Raw genomic sequence first — 21525 nt, 5'->3', positions numbered from 1 at the left:
TTCACATCACAAGTGCAAATACAGCATATTTATATATAGATGAGGACACCTACATACCTGGTACATTAACAGCAAACATTTGGCTCCTGTTATTGTGCGTATGGTATTCGGGGCCACCTGTCTGTTATATTTACCACATGGTGACATTGGGTAAATAGTGATGTCATGGGGATCTATCTGTACAACCTTCGCATGGCATGTAGCTTGGATTACAATTTTATCACCACAACGCTCCAGAGCTAAGTATTGAGTGCACTCTTACTAAGTTGCACGTAGATAAATAGTGGGAGGAATTGGCATGCAGGGCACTTGTTTTTATAGAAAGTGAACAAAAAATCTAGCAACATTATATAGCTGTCAGGAATAAGGAAAGCTGCCATTACCAGATCAAGCTATGCAGGGCATTAGCAAGTGCGTTATAATTGAGTGTTTGTTCTGCGCTTTTGTTGTTGTTTTAATGAACGGAGCTTGATGAGCCTGGACACAAGGCCTGGATGCAGGAAAGCCTTTTTTATATTACCGACATTTTAATAGTGTTGGCACTGCAACGCTCTGTATATCTCCGTGTGTGATCATCTTGCTTCCGTAGGTTAAAGGGGCACTAAAGGCAGTTTCAGAAAGGATCTGCTTGCATTTAAGAAGTGGAGATCGGAACCTTTAGACTGTGTTGATTGCACATTGATTGTGCTTCAAGAAGAGCTGCCTTTATGAAGCCTTATTTTTGTATTCTGAGTACGCTTGAAAAAGCCATGGATAATGCTGTTGTAGAAAACCAGATAAGTTTAGGTGGTGCTTATCAGCATAGAAGATGTCTGTCTGTCAGCCAGGCCATGCTATCTTAACTATAACAGCACAACCTACTGCTTTGATCCACCTTCACGAACTAACTTGATAAAGATAAGACATGATCTGTTAATATGTCACAAGCATAGTTGCATGGGCATAGTTGCTGTCACTGTTTGTTTTTTCTAGTTCTACTTAGTGTAAACAACTAAGAGCTATAGAACTTTGTTGAGTAGTCTAATAGAGCATTATATACCCTTTTAACAATTCCTACAGTCATAATCAAAATTGATCCTAGTACCCATTTAAGTTTTACAAACTTTCATAAGTGGTTTGTGCTGTCAGTTTTGCATGCAAGAAATGCCAGTTTAATTTCCCGAGTTCTTGTCGGTGGACATCCTGTAATGATCCTCAGACACACCAGGATTTATGGTAGGGCCCCTCATAAATCTGCCTAATAGAGGATGGTATTTCAATGAGCTCTTAAAAAAAAAAAAAATTCTGAAAATTCTTTCCTGGCTGCACTTCCATGTTCCTTGAACACACCAGAGTTCATGAAAGCTGACAGAAATTTCTTACTTCCTTATATAAGTGCCTTGTCGCCACTGTTGAAGATACTTAAAGGAACATTTGGTTCCAAAAATAGTCATTTTCACTTACTGTGCCATGTGTGCAAATTAGAGCAGCGTCTTGAGAATCAAACTGTTTCTCTGAGCTAAATGCAGGTTTTCTTGTCCTGAACAGATTGTGAGACACTCAGCAGCAAATACTACCTGGCTGCCACGAGTTCACTGGATTTGTTTTTTTTTCTTACCACAGCTTAACTAAGTGACTTGAAATGGGGCCAGTGGGATAGAATGTTATTCCGACTCCTGTCACTCTTTTTTGAAAAACATTTTTTTTCTATGAATCACATTGAACTACGTTTTGAAATATCAAAATGTCAGTTAATGGTTATGCCAGCCAAGGTATTTAATTGTACTGTACAGCACCCAATAGTTCAGGCAGAAAGAATTCCATACTATAGAGTCTCATTAGTTTAGTTTGAACTTGCTTAATTCGAACTTCTAGTTTTTTCACGCTGCCTCTTTGGTCAGCATCAGGTGTATCAAAAAAAGTTCCCCTCCATGTGATTCAATCGGGTCTTTGGTCTTTGAGTTTAAGCCAAAAAAATTCAACGGTATTGCACACAAAATGCTGCAGATGTAAAGATGACAAAACACACAAAAAAAGACCTTTGCAAAGTGGAACTCCTAGCAGCACCTAGCGTACATATATTCGTTGTTAGAATTTAGAGGGCTCAGAGCAAGTGAATTCGCCAAATTGGTCAAAATTTTTTATTTATAAAGTTATTTTTTCTTAACTCTCGAGTCGTCACTGTCTCGTGGCGAAATATGCAGTCCAAATTTTAAAAAATTGTTTTTTTTTTATGCATGGTTCTTGAAAATTGTGAACAAATCGCTATATCCTGATTGTTTCGGCGTATCGCAGAATCCGCGTGTTTGCGATGACGGAGCATCAAGATCTTAGTAATCACCATTAAGAGGAGAGATAAGAAGATAGGGCTTCTGTTGGTAACAATGCCACATTTTTCTGATGAAAAAAAAAGCGTACGAGGCGATAAACGAGACAGATGACGGAATAAGCTTTCACTTTTTCTGCGCTGCGGTGGTCGAACTTTGATGGAGGTGAAATTTTAGGGGCCTGTGTACTGTGCGATGTGAGTGCACGTTAAAGGACCCCAGGTGGTTGAAATTTCTGGAGCCCTTCACTACGGCGTCCCTCACAGCCTGAGTCGCTTCGGGACATTAAACACCCATAAACCAAAAACCACTTTTTCTGTGATTGCTATCACTCATCCCTTCGGCATTTTGTAATGGATGGTGATAGAGTTATTCTGTTTTTTTTGTTTTTTTCCATACATGAATCGTGAAACTTCGAATAGTCTAATTAAGCGCTTGTTTTTTCTATACAGATAAGCAGAATTTTTTAAAACTTGTTTTTGTAAGAAGCATTTTCATGTGAATATGCATGCCAGAGCTTAACTTTTATTTCCATGAGTACTGGGAACCTGAAAAAGACTAAAACTTTATTGCAGAGAACAGGGCTTTGTGAACATTCTGACATAAAAAACTTCTGCACTTTCTTGTTAATTATCTAATGCCCTGGGGATGACTTTACGACAGTGTTAATTGTAATTACCCAGAAGCTATTCCAGCTAGCTTAAAACAAAATATAGATCTGAAATTGTTTATTTATTTATTTATACAATACTGCAGGCCTTGCAGTGGCCCAAGCAGGAGGGGCATACAAATAATAATAACACAGCAGAACAATATAAGCAGAGGTATTGAAAAGATTATTGAACAGTGCGTAGAATGCCAAACTAGTCAACCAGCTGTAAGAACCAATCACGGAAAAGGATGGTTCGCTCATATAATAAAGAAATTCCCAGGACAAATAATGCAGAGAATCTATGTAGAAATGAGCCATCGGTACAATATGAATGCAGTTAAGGAAGAATATTGCAGACACACAAATGGATATATAATTCACAACAGCAAGGTAATGTCAATAATTCAAATGCTCAATAGAATCAATACTGGTTCGTAGCGACTGCGCTAAATTGTTCCAGTCTGTAATAGTGCGTGGGAAAAAAGTTATATATAACATATAAAAACATAAAACAGTTACATATAAAAAAGTTACATATAAAAACAAAGTTGCATATAAGTCACAGTATATAAAGTTACATATCTTTTTCAAGTGTGCTTACATTTCATGCCTAAATAACAAAAATACGTTTAATTGTTCTGTCTCCTTTTATTCTCTTGGTTGCACCTTTGTCGGAGTCCGTTTTGTGCATTGTTGCAGTTTTGGATCACAGCCCACAAATTGTGTTTTTGCGAACACGCTGGAAGGGAAACACATTTGCTGAGACCATCATCTGATAATCGAATTCTCTGAAATGGGGGCGATGCATAGAATAAATGCGACACTTACTGCAGGATAAAAATGGCTCATTGTTTTGATAAAAACAGATATGCGATAACTTAGTCACCTTTCCATGTTGTGTGTGTGTGCTTACTGCTACAAGAAAGCCAGCTGACCTGTTGTGGCTTGTGTGTATTTTAGCAAGGTCATGCTAAATAAGCAATTGACGCATATTGGGAGGGAAATTTCATGTGGCTTTGACTCTTTGTGCTTAATCAAGTGTATTGGAAAAAATAGTAAATAAAGTAACGTATGTAACTATTTTTGTTTTCCAGAAATTCCTTGTAATATGACCCATCTTTTTTAGTCTCAGCTTATTTCAAGGAACCTATTTAAAATGACCATGCTGTTCACATTTCATGACTCGTGAAAAGATTTGTTAGTGCCTGATTTAATAAAGTCCTGTTATTCTGCAATCACAGGCTCCAAGTTTGTAATACTATTACTAGTCTATCAATGGTGGGGTACCAGATGGAGTATTTTTTCCATTACCGAAGCTAAACAGCCTAACATTTAGTTCTAAATTGATCAACACCACAAAATAAATACATAAATTAAAAATACCCTGTGCCCCTTGGTTTCTGTGGCTGTTGGCTTCTTTCATATTTATAACGAGCCCCTCATTCCCCTTCCTTTGTTTGCTTAATTGCTTAGCGAGGGCCTCGGTTCCGGCAGCTTTGACGCCATAGGAAGCATAAGAGGGTCTTACGCAGCTTCCACCCTCTCCGTTCGATGACGTTCTACGTCTCACCTGCGGTAACTCAGGACGTTCCACGTCTGCCGCTTATGAACTTGGGTGGCGCTGATGAACACTCTCAAGGTTAGGCTACTTGTAAACATAAATACCCCCGAAAACAGAAGGTTTGACAGCCGTCGCCGTAGCTCAGCGGTAGAGCACCGGACGCGTAATTCGGAGGTCGTGGGTTCGGATGCCACCGGCGGCATGCGGTTGTTTTTTCTTCTGCTTTTCTAATCAATTAGCTTTAAGCGACAGTAATATTCTTACTTGATCAACACCACAAAATAAATACATAAATTAAAAATACCCTGTGCCCCTTGGTTTCTGTGGCTGTTGGCTTCTTTCATAACATTTAGTTTGTCATAGCAAAATATACTGTGCTGAGTACAGTTAACATGCTTAATTCACATCCAAAGAACCATTAAACTCCTTGAATGCAATGCTTAACTATCTCTGAAAGGCCACCTGTTGCAAGTTTTCATGCCTGTTCAGGAATTAATATGGATTAAGAAATTGATTAATTACTGAGCAAGAATTTTAAACTAATTTGAAACGAACTCATTGGTACCATTAAAATTATTCTCACTGATTGAAGCACTCTGCCTAATAAATATCTAGCAATGAGAACCCTGCTGGCTCCTTTATTATTATTCTTTTTTGTTACGGCACTCAGCTGCTTGCCTGAAAGACGTGGATTTGATCCTAGCCGCGGTGGTTGAATTTAGATAAAGGCGAAATTCTAGAGGCCCGTGTACTGTGCGATGTCAGTGCACGTTAAAGAACCTCAGGTGGTCGAAATCGTCTGGAGCCTTCAACTACCATGCCTGTCATAGTCCGAGTCGCTTTGGAATGTTAAACCCCCGTAACGCTTAAGCATAACCTTTTTTCTTTGCTTCGTGAGCTATAAATTCATACCAATTTGCCTGTTAGCTCTTTCTTGTCAAGCTTGCTTAATTATGAATGTGTAGTTCTCTGTGTTTGCTTTGTTAGCCACCAAGCTTAATATCTGAGGGTTGAAAGAGTTCAGAGGAGGAAAAGTTGCCATTTTTTATGCAGTACATGCACACTCACTGAGCACTTACTGCTGCTTTTTTTGTTAGAAGGAAACAAAAGTAATGTGACTGCAAATTTCATGACGTTCTCCGAGTTCAAAATGATTGAAACCTAGTAGGTTTTACCTGTACGATTCACTCTCGTTAATGCAGATCACAAAAAGACCGATAGTTGGTTCGAATTGTGCAGGGTGTTAGAATTGAAAGGAACCCTTTTAAAGGGACACTGAGGAGAAATTGAAGTTGACTTGCATCGACAGAATACCAGCTCCTGATTACAAAAACGCCATTCATACTGACAACAAAGCTCCTGTAACATAGAAAAGAGCAAGAACCAAAATACAGGTATCGCCGCCACAGGCCAAACTCGCAAGTACAAGCTTCATGGCGTCATAGAACAAAACAGTGTTGCTAGAACCAATAGTTCTAGCAACACTAGGACACGAGAAGCTACGAATCACTGAGGCGCAGCAAATGCATGCGCAAATCTCCTTGACGTCGCCAGATGGCGCCACGTACCGATAGCTACGCGTGCTCCTGCAGCGCCGGGACCAATCAGCGCTTGCTCTCAGTGGTATGGGGGCTCCCGGTATTCTGCTAACGGTAACAAGGTACACGGTATGCTAAAGGCGTCTATTTGCGAGAACTTCGTTGACGACTTCGAGAACGGGATCCATTGTAACGCTGGCAAAACGCCGGTGCAAATGTAAACGAAGCGACGGCCGCAATAGCCGATAGATGCCTTCAACGTGCGGCCGGCGGTAGCTTTCTTTTTGGCTGCTGCTGGGCCGCACTGCTGGCCGCCAGAAATCACGGAGTCTGCGTTACGTCATGTGAATGTCATGTTTCACGTCACTTAGTTCTGTGTCGTCATAGCAGAATCCCAAGTTTGAATCAGAGCGGCGGGAAAAACTATTTCAACTTCGAATCCAAATTTCTTAGAAATAAAGGCATCTTTCGCTGCCGGCCAAGTGGCAACAAAGAAATGAAATGCCGAACTATCGGATTTTGCTATAAAAAAAATATTAATAGAGCTCTCCTCAGTGTCCCTTTAACACTTTATGTTGTTGGGAGCTTTGAGCGTGAGGTCAAATAATTGGAAGTTAGAATTAAACGAGCTATAATGATGAAGTTCACTGTGCACATTTTATGCATAAAAATCCTGGTGAAACCACATCCAGCATTGTCTGTGCAGTCCCTGCGAATGATCTGCATCTGGTCCGCACTCATTTGGAATGAGAGATATTGTGAAAATGTTACGCGAAATTCAAGACGCACCCTAGAAAAATAGCTCATTGTCTAAAACCGTGAGGGTTGATTCTGGGAGAACAGGAAAATTAAATGGAGCTAAATCATATTGATCCCATTAAAATTTTGATTTGGACTGGGTGGTTGTTCATAGCGAAATTCTAGCGAAACGACGCAAAAGATGAAGCATGTTAGAAAATACTCGAGACTACTGGTGCAATGTACGGGTGTCGACATACAGCGTTGTGCGCCATGCGTGTATGTGTTGAGTGTTTTCTTACTTGTTTTCATCCTTTGTGTTATTTTGCTAGAATTTAGTTTTGATGTCGTGAGTAATTCGCACAGCAGAGTAGGGGCTTGCGCCGATTGTTGCCAATGTTCGCGAAGTGGATGGGAGGGAGATTGACCGTTGGCGTTTGCGAGCAGGTGTGGCGACTGGACCTGGTGATGGTGATCCTGTTCAAGGCCGTGCCCCTGGAGAGCACGGACGGCGAGCGGTTGGAGAAAGCGCCCGACTGCCACCACCCTGCCCTGTGCGTCAACCCGTTCCACATCAACGTCTCCGTCCGAGAGCTAGACCTGTACCTCGCAAACTTCATCCTCAGCCACGGTGGGTGCCCCTGTCTGCACGTTGCGAGAGACTCACATTTGGCGTGCAGTCATGGGCGGCCAATATGCAGGCACTTTTATGTTTTAGCAAGATGCTGAGGAGAAGGTGAAGTTGGCACATACCGATAGATTAACCATTTCCGGTCAGATGTAGTTTCCCCACTGACCACTGCACCAGTCAGCATTGTTTTGGACCTTCTATCCCTCGAAAAGAAAGGCAGTGCCACCACATAATTTGGTTATAAACATTTTTTGGAAGAATATCGTTTTCGGTTTTCATTTTTGCAAAAATTCTGGAGGTCGTCAGTGTATAATTCTTATAGTCTTATTGTTATCTTCGGTGTCGGTGTATAGTTGTCTTCATTATTAAAGCCATCTTCGCTTTCTATATAGTCATTAGTCAGTTTCCCATAATATACACGTACTGGAATGGAACTCAGGTCATGAGTTTTTGGCACCTATTGATAACCTCGAAACCACGTGATCAAAAAATATTTCCCAGCGGTATGGTGCTGCTATCACTCGATAGAAAAGCCAAATACCAATTTACAGGATACAACAAATCTAACGAGATGGCGCGCGAATTTACGAACAGAAACAGTAGGCAAAACATGTCGGGCTATGCCCGACAACTGACCGGACGGGTAGTTTTCCACTGTCGGGCGATGCCCGACAGATGACCGGAAAGGGTTAAATCTGAGTCATTGGGACTGCGAAGAACATTCGAATTAAGCGGGTTTTCGAATTAACCAGCATAGCAGCTTAAGGTACATGCTACCCACCAGCTAGTGCAGAACTACCTTAAACTCCGCAGATTAATCAGCTATGCCGGAACTTAACCCTCTAACCATAACCTATCACTCAAACGAACGGTGCAGGCCGTTGTTGTGGGCAGTCAACCAATCGCGAGAGTGGAGAAAGAATGGTCATGTCGCGGTACAATTGCAGGCGCACGTTTCAGCAGTTTCGCAAGCTGTAGCATAGACTGGTTTTTATGCTGGGAGTTCTGGGGCTTAGTCGCTTCACATATCAAGCATCGGCATTGCACTGTGGTGCCGCCTCACAGCTCTGTGGGGCCGTCCCTTCACAGGTTTGTGGCAAAATTGGGATCGTGAATTCCCACATAGCAACCTAGGTCTTCGAATTCATCGGGCTGGTGCAAGCCACCACTCCGAACTATCTGGTCAGATTTGCATTAGAAATTGTGAGACCAGAAAAATTGTTTGAATTATCGAGGATTTCGAATTAACCGGGTTCGAAATATCGAAGTTTTGCTGTACTTGCACTTAAACGGAGCTTTTATAAGCTAGAAAAGATGAAAAGCAAGTATCGCCACCAGTGGCTGTTTTCGCAAGCAAACTGCAGACATATTCATCATCATCATCATCATCGTCATCAGCCTGACTACACCCACTGCAGGGCAAAGGCCTCTCCCATGTCTCTCCAATTAGTAACCCTGACCTTCGCCAGCTGCGGCCACCGTATCCCCGCAAACTTCTGAATCTCCTCCGCCCACCTAACTTTCTGCCACCCCCTGCTACGCTTGCCTTCTCTCGGAATGCACTCCGTTACCCTCAAGTAATTTGCGATTCGCTGATGACATTGCCTTGCTAAGCCACTCAGGACAAGAACTGCAAAGCATGATCAATGAGTTAGACAGGCAGAGCAGAACAGTGGGGCTAAAAATTAACATGCAGAAAACCAAAGTAATGTTCAACAGCCTAGCAAGGGAACAGCAGTTCGCAATTGGTAGCGAGGTGCTGGAAATAGTAAGAGAATACGTCTACTTATAGGGCGGGTAGTGACCGCAGATCTGGATCATGAGAGGGAAATAACTAGAAGAATAAGAAGAATATGAATATGAATATGGCAGGTTCTCTCAGATCATGAATGGCAGTTTACCAATATCCCTCAAGAGAAAAGTATACAACAGCTGCATCTTACCGGTACTCACCTATGGGGCAGAAACGTGGAGGCTACCAAAGAGGGTTCAGCTTAAGTTAAGAACAATGCAGCGAGCTATGGAAAGGAAAATGGTAGGTGTAATGTTAAGAGATCAGAAGTGGGCGGAGTGGGTGAGGGAACAAACGCGGGTTAATGACATCCTAGTCGAAATCAAGAGGAAGAAATGGGCTTGGGCAGGGCATGTAATGCGAAGGCAGGATAACCGCAGAGACGTTAATACTATAATTTTAACTGCAGATTTCTCACGTCAGGTTACACTGCCTTTCACTTCCAAATCATGATCGCAGAGTCTTTCTAGGCCTTTACTTCACAATTTTGATCCAAGTGGCAAGGAAAAAAATGTTTTATTTTGAAATAAACTTTTCTTAAGTGTGTGCTCTGGATTAATGTAGCTGCAAAGAACCAAGCAATTGATTTTTTTTGCTGAGGACGCAAATTGGATGGAGCGGTCATCAGTATCCCGTTAAGACAAGCGGCTTTAAAGATTCATATTGCAGGCTCGCCTGCCTGGTTTGTCTCAGACTCTTTGTCGGCGTCATGCACTGAATGAAAGTCACTTTGCTGCATGGAGCCATGGAAAACCAAGAAACGTGTAGTATGTCCAGACTGGTGGGTTTAACTCTTTCGCTACCGCGGAAAAATGGCCGATTTGAAGTGCACTGACAAAAATTTTTTTTTTACAAGAAATAACAAACCTAGCGCGCATTGCAATACACGAAAATGTAGCTTATTAGTTGCACTTCTGAATGAAATAAACAGAAGAGTCATATGTGCAAAGGTACTTGAGTATTTATTAGTCAAATACGGCAAAAACACGAAAAAAGTATATACAAAAAACACAAATTACCGGCTGCACTTGGCCGGAACTTGATTACAGGAAAACTGAAATATACAAATTGTTTCGCATGTCTGTATCTTTCATTCCTCCGAGTTTCAGTTCTGAGAAAAATTTTTTGCTTTTTCTACGGCCGGTCAAGTTAGGGGTCATGACTGCGGTGCCACTGTGCGAAGCAATCACGTGATGACGTAAAGCAGAGGTTTACTTTACAGGTACTGCACACAACGTTCGTTTTTTGTTCACGTTTTCTGCTCTGATAGCAGACCTTGCAGTTCCTTCGTTTTTTCGTTTTTTCCGGTTGGTGACGGATTGATTGTATGGGAGAATAGGGGGCGTGGCCTTCTTTTATTTCGTCATACTCGAAGATTTGTTGCATGAGCTGCTCTCTGAAAGCCAGCTGATCAAATTTGGCGTGTTGGGCGAGCTCTGGAACATCCGGATGATCTCTTCGGTGTGCTTGGTACAGAATAAAACTGTTCACGCAAGCGATGTCAACACAGTGGAAAAACAGAGTTTTCCACCAGCGCACGCATTTTCTCAAGACGTTGTATGTGCCAATTATCTGATCAGATTTGTCAACGCCCAACATTCCGGCATTATATTCATGGATCAGGAGAGGCTTCTTGATGATTGTCACGGTCCACGTGTCTCCTTGTTTCTGCCTTCGTTTAGCGGGAACATGCTGGTTAGCTGTGTGTATGGTGCTCATAAGGTTCACAGCACGCCGGTCCTTCCATTGCATGTAGAGAATGTTGCCATCCCGAAGCCACCGGACGTCTCCTCGCTGGGCTCGCCTCTCCCATGTGATGTCCTTCAACTCGGATGGGAAGCAGCGGCGGTCTTTTCTGGTTGTGCCACATGCAAGAGTTTTCCGCTCAAGAAGGTGTTCGAAGAGTTTGGTTGACGTGTAGAAATTGTCCATGTAAACCCGATAGCCCTGGTCAAGGTACTCCGCGCATAGTTTGCTGACTACATCAAAAGCTAGACCATGCGGTCCTGCTACCTCACGTTTGCCAGTGTAGACAGAAAACTGTAGGGTGTACCCTGTTTCGGAGTCAGCCAATACCCACAATTTATAACCCCACTTCGTCACTTTATCTCTCATATACTGTCGAATTCCGGATCTTCCTTTAGATTTGACCATTCGCTCATCAACGGAGAGGTCACGTTTTGGTTGAAAAAAATTTACTGACCTTTCATTGATGTGCTTCAAAAGCCAGGACACTTTCCATGTCTTGCCAAAAGATGCAGCTGCTCCTGAATCCTCCGGGTCCGCTACATGAAACAAAGCAAGCAAAGCGAAAAACCGATTTCGGGACATTATTTTTGATGGAAGAAGGCCAGAAAAGATCGCTCCTGTATTCCAATAGAGATGTAGTCGCGGCACGTCAACAATTCCCATGTATATGATGATTCCGATAAACTTCAGCATCTCCAGTGGAGTCACCTCTTCCCATGAGCCGTCACGCCGAGAGTATGTTGGCTTGTCCAAAATCCTCATCCATGCGTACTTGTTAGTGCTTTCACAGAGGGTCTTCATCACCTCCGCCGTGAAAAACATCAAGAAGAAGTCTAGAGGTCGAGCGAAGCGCCGAGCGCCACTCCGCAGCGATGCGCCGATATGGACTCCTGGTTGTCGCCTTGGTTGAAATGCGACTCGACCTTGCGCATTCGGCAAACTGTCTTGGCCATATGTTGTGAAGACCCTGAAGCACAAAAATAAACCACTGTCATCAATTACAAACCCCATGCACCGCAGAAAACAAAGAGTGAACGAAAACAAAACTTACGTGCGAGTATGCGCTGATGTTCCAGGCCTCTGCAGCGAAGTCTCGCCGTCGGAACTGAAAACCGACGTTTGCACATCGTTGTCTGACTCCTCACCACTGCTTTCGTCGCGAAAAACGGCATCAGAAGCGGCCGAAGTGCTTGGTGTGGGTTTTCGTGTTCGAGGAGCACGCGACGAAGCGGACGCCATTTTCGCGTTGCGACGCTGCTCACCCCGTTCAAAGTTCCATTTTTCACGGCGCCCCCTCATGTCGAAACACCCAAACAACCACTGAAATCAGAAGAGTAGTCGTTGAAGACCACACTAGATGGCGCTGCATTTTCGCAACGCTCCGAAATCAGCGTTTTTTTGGCGGGCGATTTGAATCGATCCTATGGGAACGATCGCCTACGGCGCGGTAGCGAAAGAGTTAACCCACTAGCTTCCAAAACCATCCAATTGGCGTCCACATGAAGAGAAGCGGGTCTTTTTACCTAACCATCAAATCGATGGCCTGGAACTTTGAGCAATTTTTGTAGCTTGAGCAATTTTTGTAGCTGTTCAGGATGACATGCTGTGACGGATTTTTTGATGGATGTTGAGCAACTGTCCAGTAGATGGGAGCATTATTTATGCTTTTTTGGGAAATTTCTGTTTGTATTTGTTGATATATTAATTAGCTGTTTCCTGGTGTACCAGCTCATATCTGTGGCAGGGAGGAAATGCATTTCTTCTGTTCAAGAAATAATGGATATTCAATTTAACAGGGATCATCGTATTCAGTGCAGCAAGAAAGTAATCTTTTCAGCGCAAAATTCTGATGACGAAAGTGGCAGCGGTGATTTATACCCACCAAAAATCAAGTTAGAAAGAAATGTTAAAAACACTTTGCATATGTGTTTGTGTATGAGCAGTTTTTTTGTTTGTTTGCACTTGGCTGAAAAAGCCACAGCCTGCATTCTTATCCCAGTGCGCAAGTTTTTTGTCAATATTATTTAGAGCTGTGGAAGAATTACCTTTGAGCTGGGTACAATGCACCGATGCCTCCAGTTATGATCTAGCTCACAGTTGCAACTTTCAAACTCTGCCCTCAGAAAGGCCATTTTTTTTCTTTTTACAAAACTGAAGCCGTATTGAGTGTGTTCTGTGGCAGCCACTGGCTTCAGGCTCATCAGTATTTTTGTGCTTTTCTGTGGACGCTTACGTGATCTTGTAAGTTCGGTATAGAAACGGCATTGCTTTGATTTGAAGCAAGGGTTCTCAGGCTTGGTTCCTTGGGCCTCTTGATTTTCTTAAGTGCTTTTTAGATTTCCCAAGCACCTGGATATATGCACTCCTCGACCCCCACCTGCTCCCCCAATTTTGTGACTAACCTGACTGTGATTGCTTATTACAGACGACTTGGCTATAAAGCCAGTCATTATTAATTTGGTTTGAACATCTTTGGGGGAGCTGCGAATTTGCATTAGGCATTTTCAAACACCTTTCAAGAGAGATTAGGTTTCCTGGAGGCTGAAATTGAGAACCTGTGATTGGAGCATACGCATATGTTGTGCAAGATTGAAGGCATGCATATATACCTTTTCACTGCATACATATTTAGTGATTATAGCAGTATACACTTACCTAATATAACTTTGATAATGCAGCCCGTTAAAGGGCTGTGCATTACATACTTCAAAGCTGATTAAAAGTCAGATTCATTATTTATCGAACCTTTTCATTGCCGTTTTATGGCATGGTGCATATAAACAGAAAATGCGTGAAAAGTTCGGTGATAAAAAGAGTAAAAAAAGCATGGCACACACCTTCAAGATTCCCCAATGCCAAGCACATTTCATAGACATTTTTTTTGAAGCAATAGCTTTCGCAGTGTTCTGAGTGTGGGCATTATTTAAGCTAAAATTTGTGATTTTTGGTTGAGGCTTCTTGTGATCAAATCTGAACAGGGTTTTGAGGCTAGTTACGAGTAGAGGTACTTGGTGTTAATTGTAGCAGTACTCACCTAATCAAGGTTCTTTGTTCATAAATACATTATAAACGTACAGCCCTTTGTAACTGGTACCCTTTGCAACTTGTGATCTTTGTGCCACTAATTCTTTGAGGATAATTGGTTTACTACTTGAAATGTGCAGAATAAAAAGTGGGCACAAAGGCTAAGCTGTAAACATTGGACAAGGCAGGGAGTTTTACTTCAAAACCAGTTCTTGACTTGCATCTTTTTTTAAGAAGTTTAGAACTAGTACACTTGAAGTTTGCTATTAGTGAAGGTAGAGGGCAAATCCAGCCATTTTTTGCTCTCAGTAAAAATTGGCTATTTGTGTGGTTGAGACTCTGTTGCTGTTTGTTTGGCAGCAAAAGATGAGTGCAGTGCTGAGAAAATTGGGATTAGAAATGCAATGTTTTTTTTTCAACCACTTGATTCAAACTTCTGACATCAATAATGAAAGGGATTCTATGATCATCATGTCCAAGTTGACAACTAAAGAAAGTAGTATTGACGTCACCACAGTTAGTTTGGAAAAATGGTGCATGGCGGCGATATATCTGTATTCCATATTTGGTCTTTTCTTTGTTATTAGAGCCCTGTTTTCAGTATAAGAAGCCCTTTTGTTATTTCAGAAGGCAGTAATTAGTAGAAACAGATATCAATTCGCCCTCTGTGTCTCTTTTGGAATGATAATAGTAAGGAACAAGTTGCTGGATATTGCTTAATTTTTTTTGTTCAGAGAAAAAAGAACGCTGCTTTCATTACATCTAGTGTTGAGCTTCATCTATTTACAACTCCATCCAGCTATTCATTTAGTAAAAATTGATTCTCCAGCTCTTTGTGGGAGTGTTTGAACATTTGTGTGATGGGAAAAATGAATTTATTGCTGGGAAAAGTGAATTTAAAAATTTTCCCGCCACGGACATTTTTCTAAAGGGCACTTGCTTACAAAGCCTTGTGCTGCAGTAGGGATCTGATTCAAATTCTTAGCTCAAAATGTCTAATTAACACGTAACACATTATGAAAGTAAACTTGGAACCTGGACTTGATATTTTTTGGGGGGGCTGGTATTCACATTATAACAGTACATAAACCCTGGAACCCCAATACTGGGGCCCCTGGTTCCTTTCTGGCTTACATATGTTAATAGAAGTCAGGGAGGTTGGCTCAGTAGTAGACCATTGCAGTAAACCATTACTTCTTTTCTTCTGCAGAAGCCTTGAGTGGCTTACGGGATGGTGTCTGTGACAGCGAAAAAGAAGACGATGCGGGTGAGTGCATTTCACTTTTTGTGTGCCAGGTCATCCTCTTTTTTTTTTTTTTGCTGTCCCAAATCTAAGAATACAAATCTGACTGATATTTCTAAATTTAATTAATAGCTGCTGCCATGTTGAACGTTGTATTCCAGTGAGAAAAGTTATATCGCAGGGATATCCCATAGATATCCATGGGGGATCACACATTCCTAGGAAGAACGAAACTGGTACCAGGGATGCCCCACTCATAAAATTCTGGCCACTTGCTGCATGGCTCAGGCCTTCCATGTCTGCATGGGACTTCACAGGAGTCTATCAGGGACACGTATATTTGGCCTGTGCATTGTTTTTCCTCATTGTCTAGTGGTTATATCGCATAGGTATTACCTACCTCAAAGCTGATGTTCTTGTGTCCTCCATAGAGTGGGCAGGTAACACATTAGAGCACCTATTCCCCATGGTTTTGTTCGTTTTCATTATCATTCAGTGACACACAACACACCATTGCCTTCACTCGGAAGGAAAAAGCCTAATGCCTGATCTCTTCGTTCGCTTGCTGTGAGAAATTTCACTCTAGCAATATCAAGCAGGTGAAAATGAAAGATGCACAGGACACTCTTTCCTTGATCACAACAAGCACATAGTGTAGGCGGACGTTGCTTTTCAAGGAAAAAACGGTAAATGAGAGCGCACATGCGTGCATGTCAGATTGGTATAACAATGTCAAGCTGCACAGGCACCATTCGTATTAATCTGTCCAAAGCCGCGATGACACGAAAGATGCATCCAAGCCTTTATCATTGTTCAGCCTCAGCTCACAAACTCGTTCCAGAATTGTCTTGCACGTGCCTGCGTGCTGCGCGATCCGCCTTACATGAGACTGGTGTTCTGTTACTTCTGCCTCTGTAGCATAATCGAGGTTCTAGCTACATTGCCTGCATGTTAGGAGCTGCACGCTGGCCTGAATGATGTTCGTGTAAGTACCTGGTAGCAAGTGACAGGTCGAGAACATTTTGTTTCTTTACTCTGCCTTCACAAGTCAAATTTTGGAGTCAAGCAAGCCCTGTAGCTATGGGTCTATGTGCCTAAAGAGAGGCCAGCATGATGCCCCTGAGGTCTCCTGTTTTGGATGTCGCCTACTGGGACATCCACATCATGTCCCTCTCAAGTGCGATGTGGTACCAGGATAGTGGGAGCTTTTTAGGATATTCCCGGGACATGGTGTTTTTGTTGGAATGGGCTGGCTTTACGCTCACTTTCCTCAGAATTTTGTTAATGGAAGAAGAGGAAGCATCAAATATGGTTGGAGGAACTAAACTATATCAGTATCAGCTTGAAACTAGGATGAAGCCTTAAACCTGAATTTAACGCACACACACAGTTGACCGTCAGTTGAGTTCATTGCCTTGTGAATCTCTAAGATATATATAAAGGAAACGCAGGAATAAACTGTATGGATTCAGATCATATTGCTGACATGGCACTATGTGTTTAGGCACCTTTTTTAGTCCGAGCGTGCGACTTCAGTTGTAATGGTTTTTTGCTGTGTTGCAGGTCCCTTGTGCTGGTTAGAATAGCTTTGAGCAGGCATGACTTTTGAAGAAATAAGATGAATTGCTTTATTTTGATTCTGTATTAGTAGTACCATATTTCAAGGTGGCTCAAACGTCCGGGTGTGTTGAAATTACCATCGTCTTAATGATTTTCTCAGCTGCAGAAAGTGTAATGTGGTGTATTTGTGTATGCTGTGTATAAAGTCAAATAGATGATGACTTGCTCCCATCACACCTATCTGTGTGCACTGCCTCTAACCTGCCTCATATACCTCTGAGTGGTCCTATACTCCGTTTCATACATAGCTGTCAACGCACCCAAGGCTGCGGCGCCTGTTCGCGCTCCTCGTCCGCATCGTAATGTAGTGCGTCGAAAGTGGAAAGAGTAATGAACTCAAAATTAAAGTAAATGTTGGTTGATATTGCAGTATAATGATAATGGTGTTTTATTTTGCAAAAAGATTGCTTTTTCTTTAATGTTCTTCAAAACAGAGTGCCTTAGTTTTCTGGGTTTTTTTCGGCTCCTCCTGTATCAGGTTTTCGCAGCTAGGCCGGCCGGCGATGTCGTCTGCTTTCGTCTTTCGGTTTCCGAGTATGCGAAAATGGCACCGCTATCGCCTACTCGCTTGTTTTCTTCGCCCACTGCGGCTTCAAAAACATCTCCTGCTCGCCTGTTCTCCAAGCTGAAGTCTCCGAAAATTTCGAAAGACTCCAAGCAGGTTATTGTCAACGTTTACTCTAGCGTAAGGAAGCGCTTCCCGGAGAAGAATGTGCGTCAAGTTCTCGAAACTATGGGCGAGATGACCGGGGTGAGCCCTCGGACAGTTACGAGGTTCAAGAAGGAAGGTCTCGCTACTGGAATAAGATCACCGCAAAAACGACCTAGCAAGGTGACTATATCTAGCTATCGCAGTGTTAAATATGACAGCTTTGCAGTCAACGCCATCTGACTCAAGTTACATAGTATGTGTGCCGTGCACTACACTGCCTTTTCCCTTCGAGACAAGTAAACAGCGCTGTGTTTTTCAAAGTAGGTATTAGAGTTTGACAGTTTCAAGTTTCTACCTAATGAATCTTTAAAGAAAAATAAAAAACAATAATAAAAAAAAACCCTGCCGGGAGTCGAACCTAGGTCCTTTGTAAAATGAACACACAGGCGCGCGCTTCGTACCACTCAGCCACGACGCGAGGCGGACGGATACATTTTGCTTCTTTTTTGCAGCGGACTACTTTCGTACCTTTGGCAGCGTTGACAGCTATGTATGAAACGGAGTATAGGCACAACCTGGTCACTTCGGACAGTTGAAGTGAAAGTTTAGATGAAAGTTTAGTGTAAATGTTTTCTTGTGTTGTAAATTTTTTCACAACCCTATATTGCATCTAAAATATGCTTGATAAAAATTTTAAATTTACTTTTACTTCTCATAAAGTAAGCTATTTTGGTAAATCATCCACGTGCTTCATCGCTCTTTAATTTTTTAGCTTGAGCCTCCTATATGCACTCCTAATTGTCATGAGAACGTGAAAATTAAAAAGAAACCATCATTTGTTTATGTACATATTCAAGGGCACAAAATTATCACTCAGAGGTTAGTCATCATAATAAAAGACTATTAAGTGTGTTTCGCAGGATTGACGTGACAAGCATGTGCTTTAGAACATTTGTTCTCGTGATTCGCTTTCAATCCAACTCATTAAACTCTTATTCATTAGCTGGGCTGATGCTGATCATATGTGTAGGTGAAATAGGGTAATGTGAACTTTCTGTGCTCTGCCAGCTTGCCCTCAAGCTAACAGTTCATTGCCTAAATAGAAGTCAGAAAGTAGGAATTAATGCAGTTGGGGCACTGGTAAGAAATATAAAGGTTGTACAGGTAGGCTGTCTACATTTGGGTGAATAATGATCTAGTTTCACTCTGTGGATGTTACAGTTGAACCTCGCTTTAGTAAATTCAGATATAGTAAAGTGAGACTGGGGCCCAATCCGCCTTCCATAGACAACTGTACACTTTTTTTTTTTTTTTTCAAATTATGGTAAAGATTTTTTTTCTCAAAAGACACAGCTGTAGTAAAGAGTGTCTGGCTGTGGCAACGTATTTCCCGCGTAATGACGGCATCACAGCAAGCGCGCTGTCTAGGGTCGCGAGGCCAAACAGCGAAAGACAATAAAACAGCGTTTTTTGAGATAGCTTCGCCACTAGGCTCAAGAATTGCGAGGAGAAGCCAACTTCTGGGGTTCGTGAGGTCGTGAGGCAAAACGCATGGCAAAAAAAAAAAGCACACGTCAACATAACTGGGCCATGCTGGGCCTGCCAAGGAGACAGAATATAAATAAATCACACGTCTTTTGCTGTTTAGAATGCTGACTCGTGTTCATCACAGTGCTGGTGGCTAATGTTCATAGCTTTTAGTACAGCATTGAAGGTTTGTTACGGTGTGCAGAATCATTTCAATTTAATTGATGTGGTCAAATTATCACTTCCAGAAGATTCTGTTTCCACAATTCTGACAGTGTATGCTGAAACCTTGTGAGCAGCCTTTAGAAGGCAGCCTTCTGAAGTTTTTAACGTGTTCATTAATCCCTCCTCCATGATTTTTTGTCTGAAGCCTCTGAAGCAGTCCATCCAACTAATAGGTTTTGCATTGAGGTTTGCCATATTTATGTGCTTCTAATGTGTGCCTTTTTGGTACAAGAATTGGGCCTCAAGATAGTACTTGCATTACAATCGGATACAAAACAAACCCCATGCAGGGAAATAGCTCTAGTGTCATTACAGTTATGAGATGGCTGTTCAGCAATTTTTCATTGGCTGTTAGTATTTGGCAGGATCGAGTCGTTAGGCCTAGCTAAATCACTGATGCTTTTGCTGTTTTCCTATGTCATCATTCGTTGCCAGCATGTTGTACATCCTTGCAAAAATTGCCACGGTTTTTGCGAATGCTTGTCACCACGGTGCCATGGAGACTGACATACTATTGTGCTGAACAGATGGTGAGCAAGAACTGTCTGAGAATGGATGAGGGCTAATACAAATGCAGAGGTTAGCATTGTTTGTTGTGTTCAACCAGAGAGTGTTGTGCCTGAACAGGTGTCCACAAAAGCAGGTAGGCTTGAACCAGCTGTGGATAAGGTGGTGGTCGGACTTGTCCGGAAAAGTCCTGCAGACGCGCAACACATGCCTGTCTTAGAGGGAGAGCTCCGTGGCCTACCCGTACGTGTTTCACGGGACACGGGAAGTAATACGGTGGTTGTGCGGAGGGCCCTAGTTCCTGACTCAGTTCTCACCGGCTCGAGATCTACGGTGTTCCCTGTTGATGGCAGTAGTCTGGAAGTTCCCGAAGCAGAAGTCTACATTGCTTCCCCTTATTTCACTGGGACAGCCCTGGTGAAGTGCATGGAGACACCATTGTACGATGTCATAATTGGAAATATACCTGTGGCCCATGAGCCGTCAAATCCAGATATTAATTGGAAGAAATCGGAGGGTGTTGCTAAATTAAGTCCTAGGGTAGTCAATGACGAGGTTGCCAGTAAAAATGGCGAGGGCCCAAAAGTGGTATTGGCTGGAAAGGAAGCTTCTGGACAAAGTAGGGAAAATACTTCTTTATAAGCGTCGGTCCCATGCAGTTCACCAAGGAGGTGTTAGAAAAAGAGCAAAGAGAAGATGGTTCATTGAAGGCATGTTGGGTGAAAGTAGGAAAGGTGCTCCATGGTAAGCACGGCAGTTTGCGCTCGTATTCTGTTGAAAAGGGTTTGCTGTACCGCCTCTATCATCTCGCCTCTGGCAGAGAGGTTCGACAGGTAGTACTTCCAAAGTCTTGCAGATCGCAAGGCTTGCCCAAGATAGCCTGTAGGTGGGGAATCAGGCCATTAAGAAGACAACAGATCGAGTTCTGGAAGAATTGTGCAAACATTATGTGTTATTATTTTCATGAACATGAACATCAGATGTGCATTAGAATTGGAAGCATATCACACTGGACGGATTACAGTCTTGCATTGTGCACTGTTCTTTGCTTTACCCTTGCACTGACTCAGCTTGGCTGATGTTGCTGACATCGATACTTGCATCTACTCTATAAATGCTCTAAGCCTGCATGAAAATCACTCTTGAAGAAAATGCCAGGGATAAAACGAGTTGTGGCATACTTTTCGCAGGTGATGCCAGCAGCATTTTGGCAACAGGTGTGTTCACATCGGCCGAACTCTACCGGCTCTCCAAAGGTGAGACTCTCTGCATCCCGCCTAAACATAATTCCATTCTCTCAACGGTACAGTGTCCCAACATCCAGTTTTGCCTCTCGGACCATCTCACGGCATTTTAAGTGGTGATTTCGGTTTGATAGCATGTCAGCATGCAGCCTTAAGGGTAGTGTACACCCAATAAAGATGGTAAATGATTTGTGTGTTAGTAACATTAAGAGATCGGAAGCGGGCGGAGTGGGTGAGGGAACAAACGTGGGGTTAATGACATCCTAGTCGAAATCAAGAGGAAGAAGTGGGCTTGGGCAGGGCAGGTAACGCGAAGGCAATTAACCGCTGGTCCTTAAGGGTAACGGAGTGGATTCCAAGTGAAGGCAAGCGTAGCGGGGATACGGTGGCTGCAACTGGCAAAGGACAGGGTTAACTGTAGAGACATATGGGAGAAGCCTTTGCCTGCCGTGGGCGTAGTCGAGCTGATGATGATGATGAATTCTTGGTACAAGAAAGATAAATGAGAGAAATTGA

General features: G+C 42.6%; 1 protein-coding gene across 4 annotated transcripts in view; it reads left to right on the top strand.

Annotated features, from left to right (window-relative positions):
- Window positions 1-21525, top strand: part of NfI (Nuclear factor I) — a 67651-nt gene that overhangs the window by 8268 nt on the left and 37858 nt on the right. For all 4 annotated transcript variants that reach the window (XM_089552792.1, XM_089552796.1, XM_089552775.1 and 1 more), the window contains 3 exons: window positions 7243-7426; window positions 15202-15258; window positions 20956-21021. In XM_089552792.1, the coding sequence (XP_089408918.1) occupies window positions 7243-7426; window positions 15202-15258; window positions 20956-21021 (307 nt within the window). The remainder of the gene's footprint in view (window positions 1-7242; window positions 7427-15201; window positions 15259-20955; window positions 21022-21525) is intronic.

The sequence above is a fragment of the Amblyomma mixtum genome, chromosome 1 (assembly GCF_055824585.1).
Source record: "Amblyomma mixtum isolate Tamu chromosome 1, ASM5582458v1, whole genome shotgun sequence".
NCBI classification, from domain to species: domain Eukaryota; kingdom Metazoa; phylum Arthropoda; class Arachnida; order Ixodida; family Ixodidae; genus Amblyomma; species Amblyomma mixtum.
The sequence above is the reverse complement of the archived record's forward strand: the minus strand, read 5'-3'. Positions and strand labels throughout refer to the sequence as shown.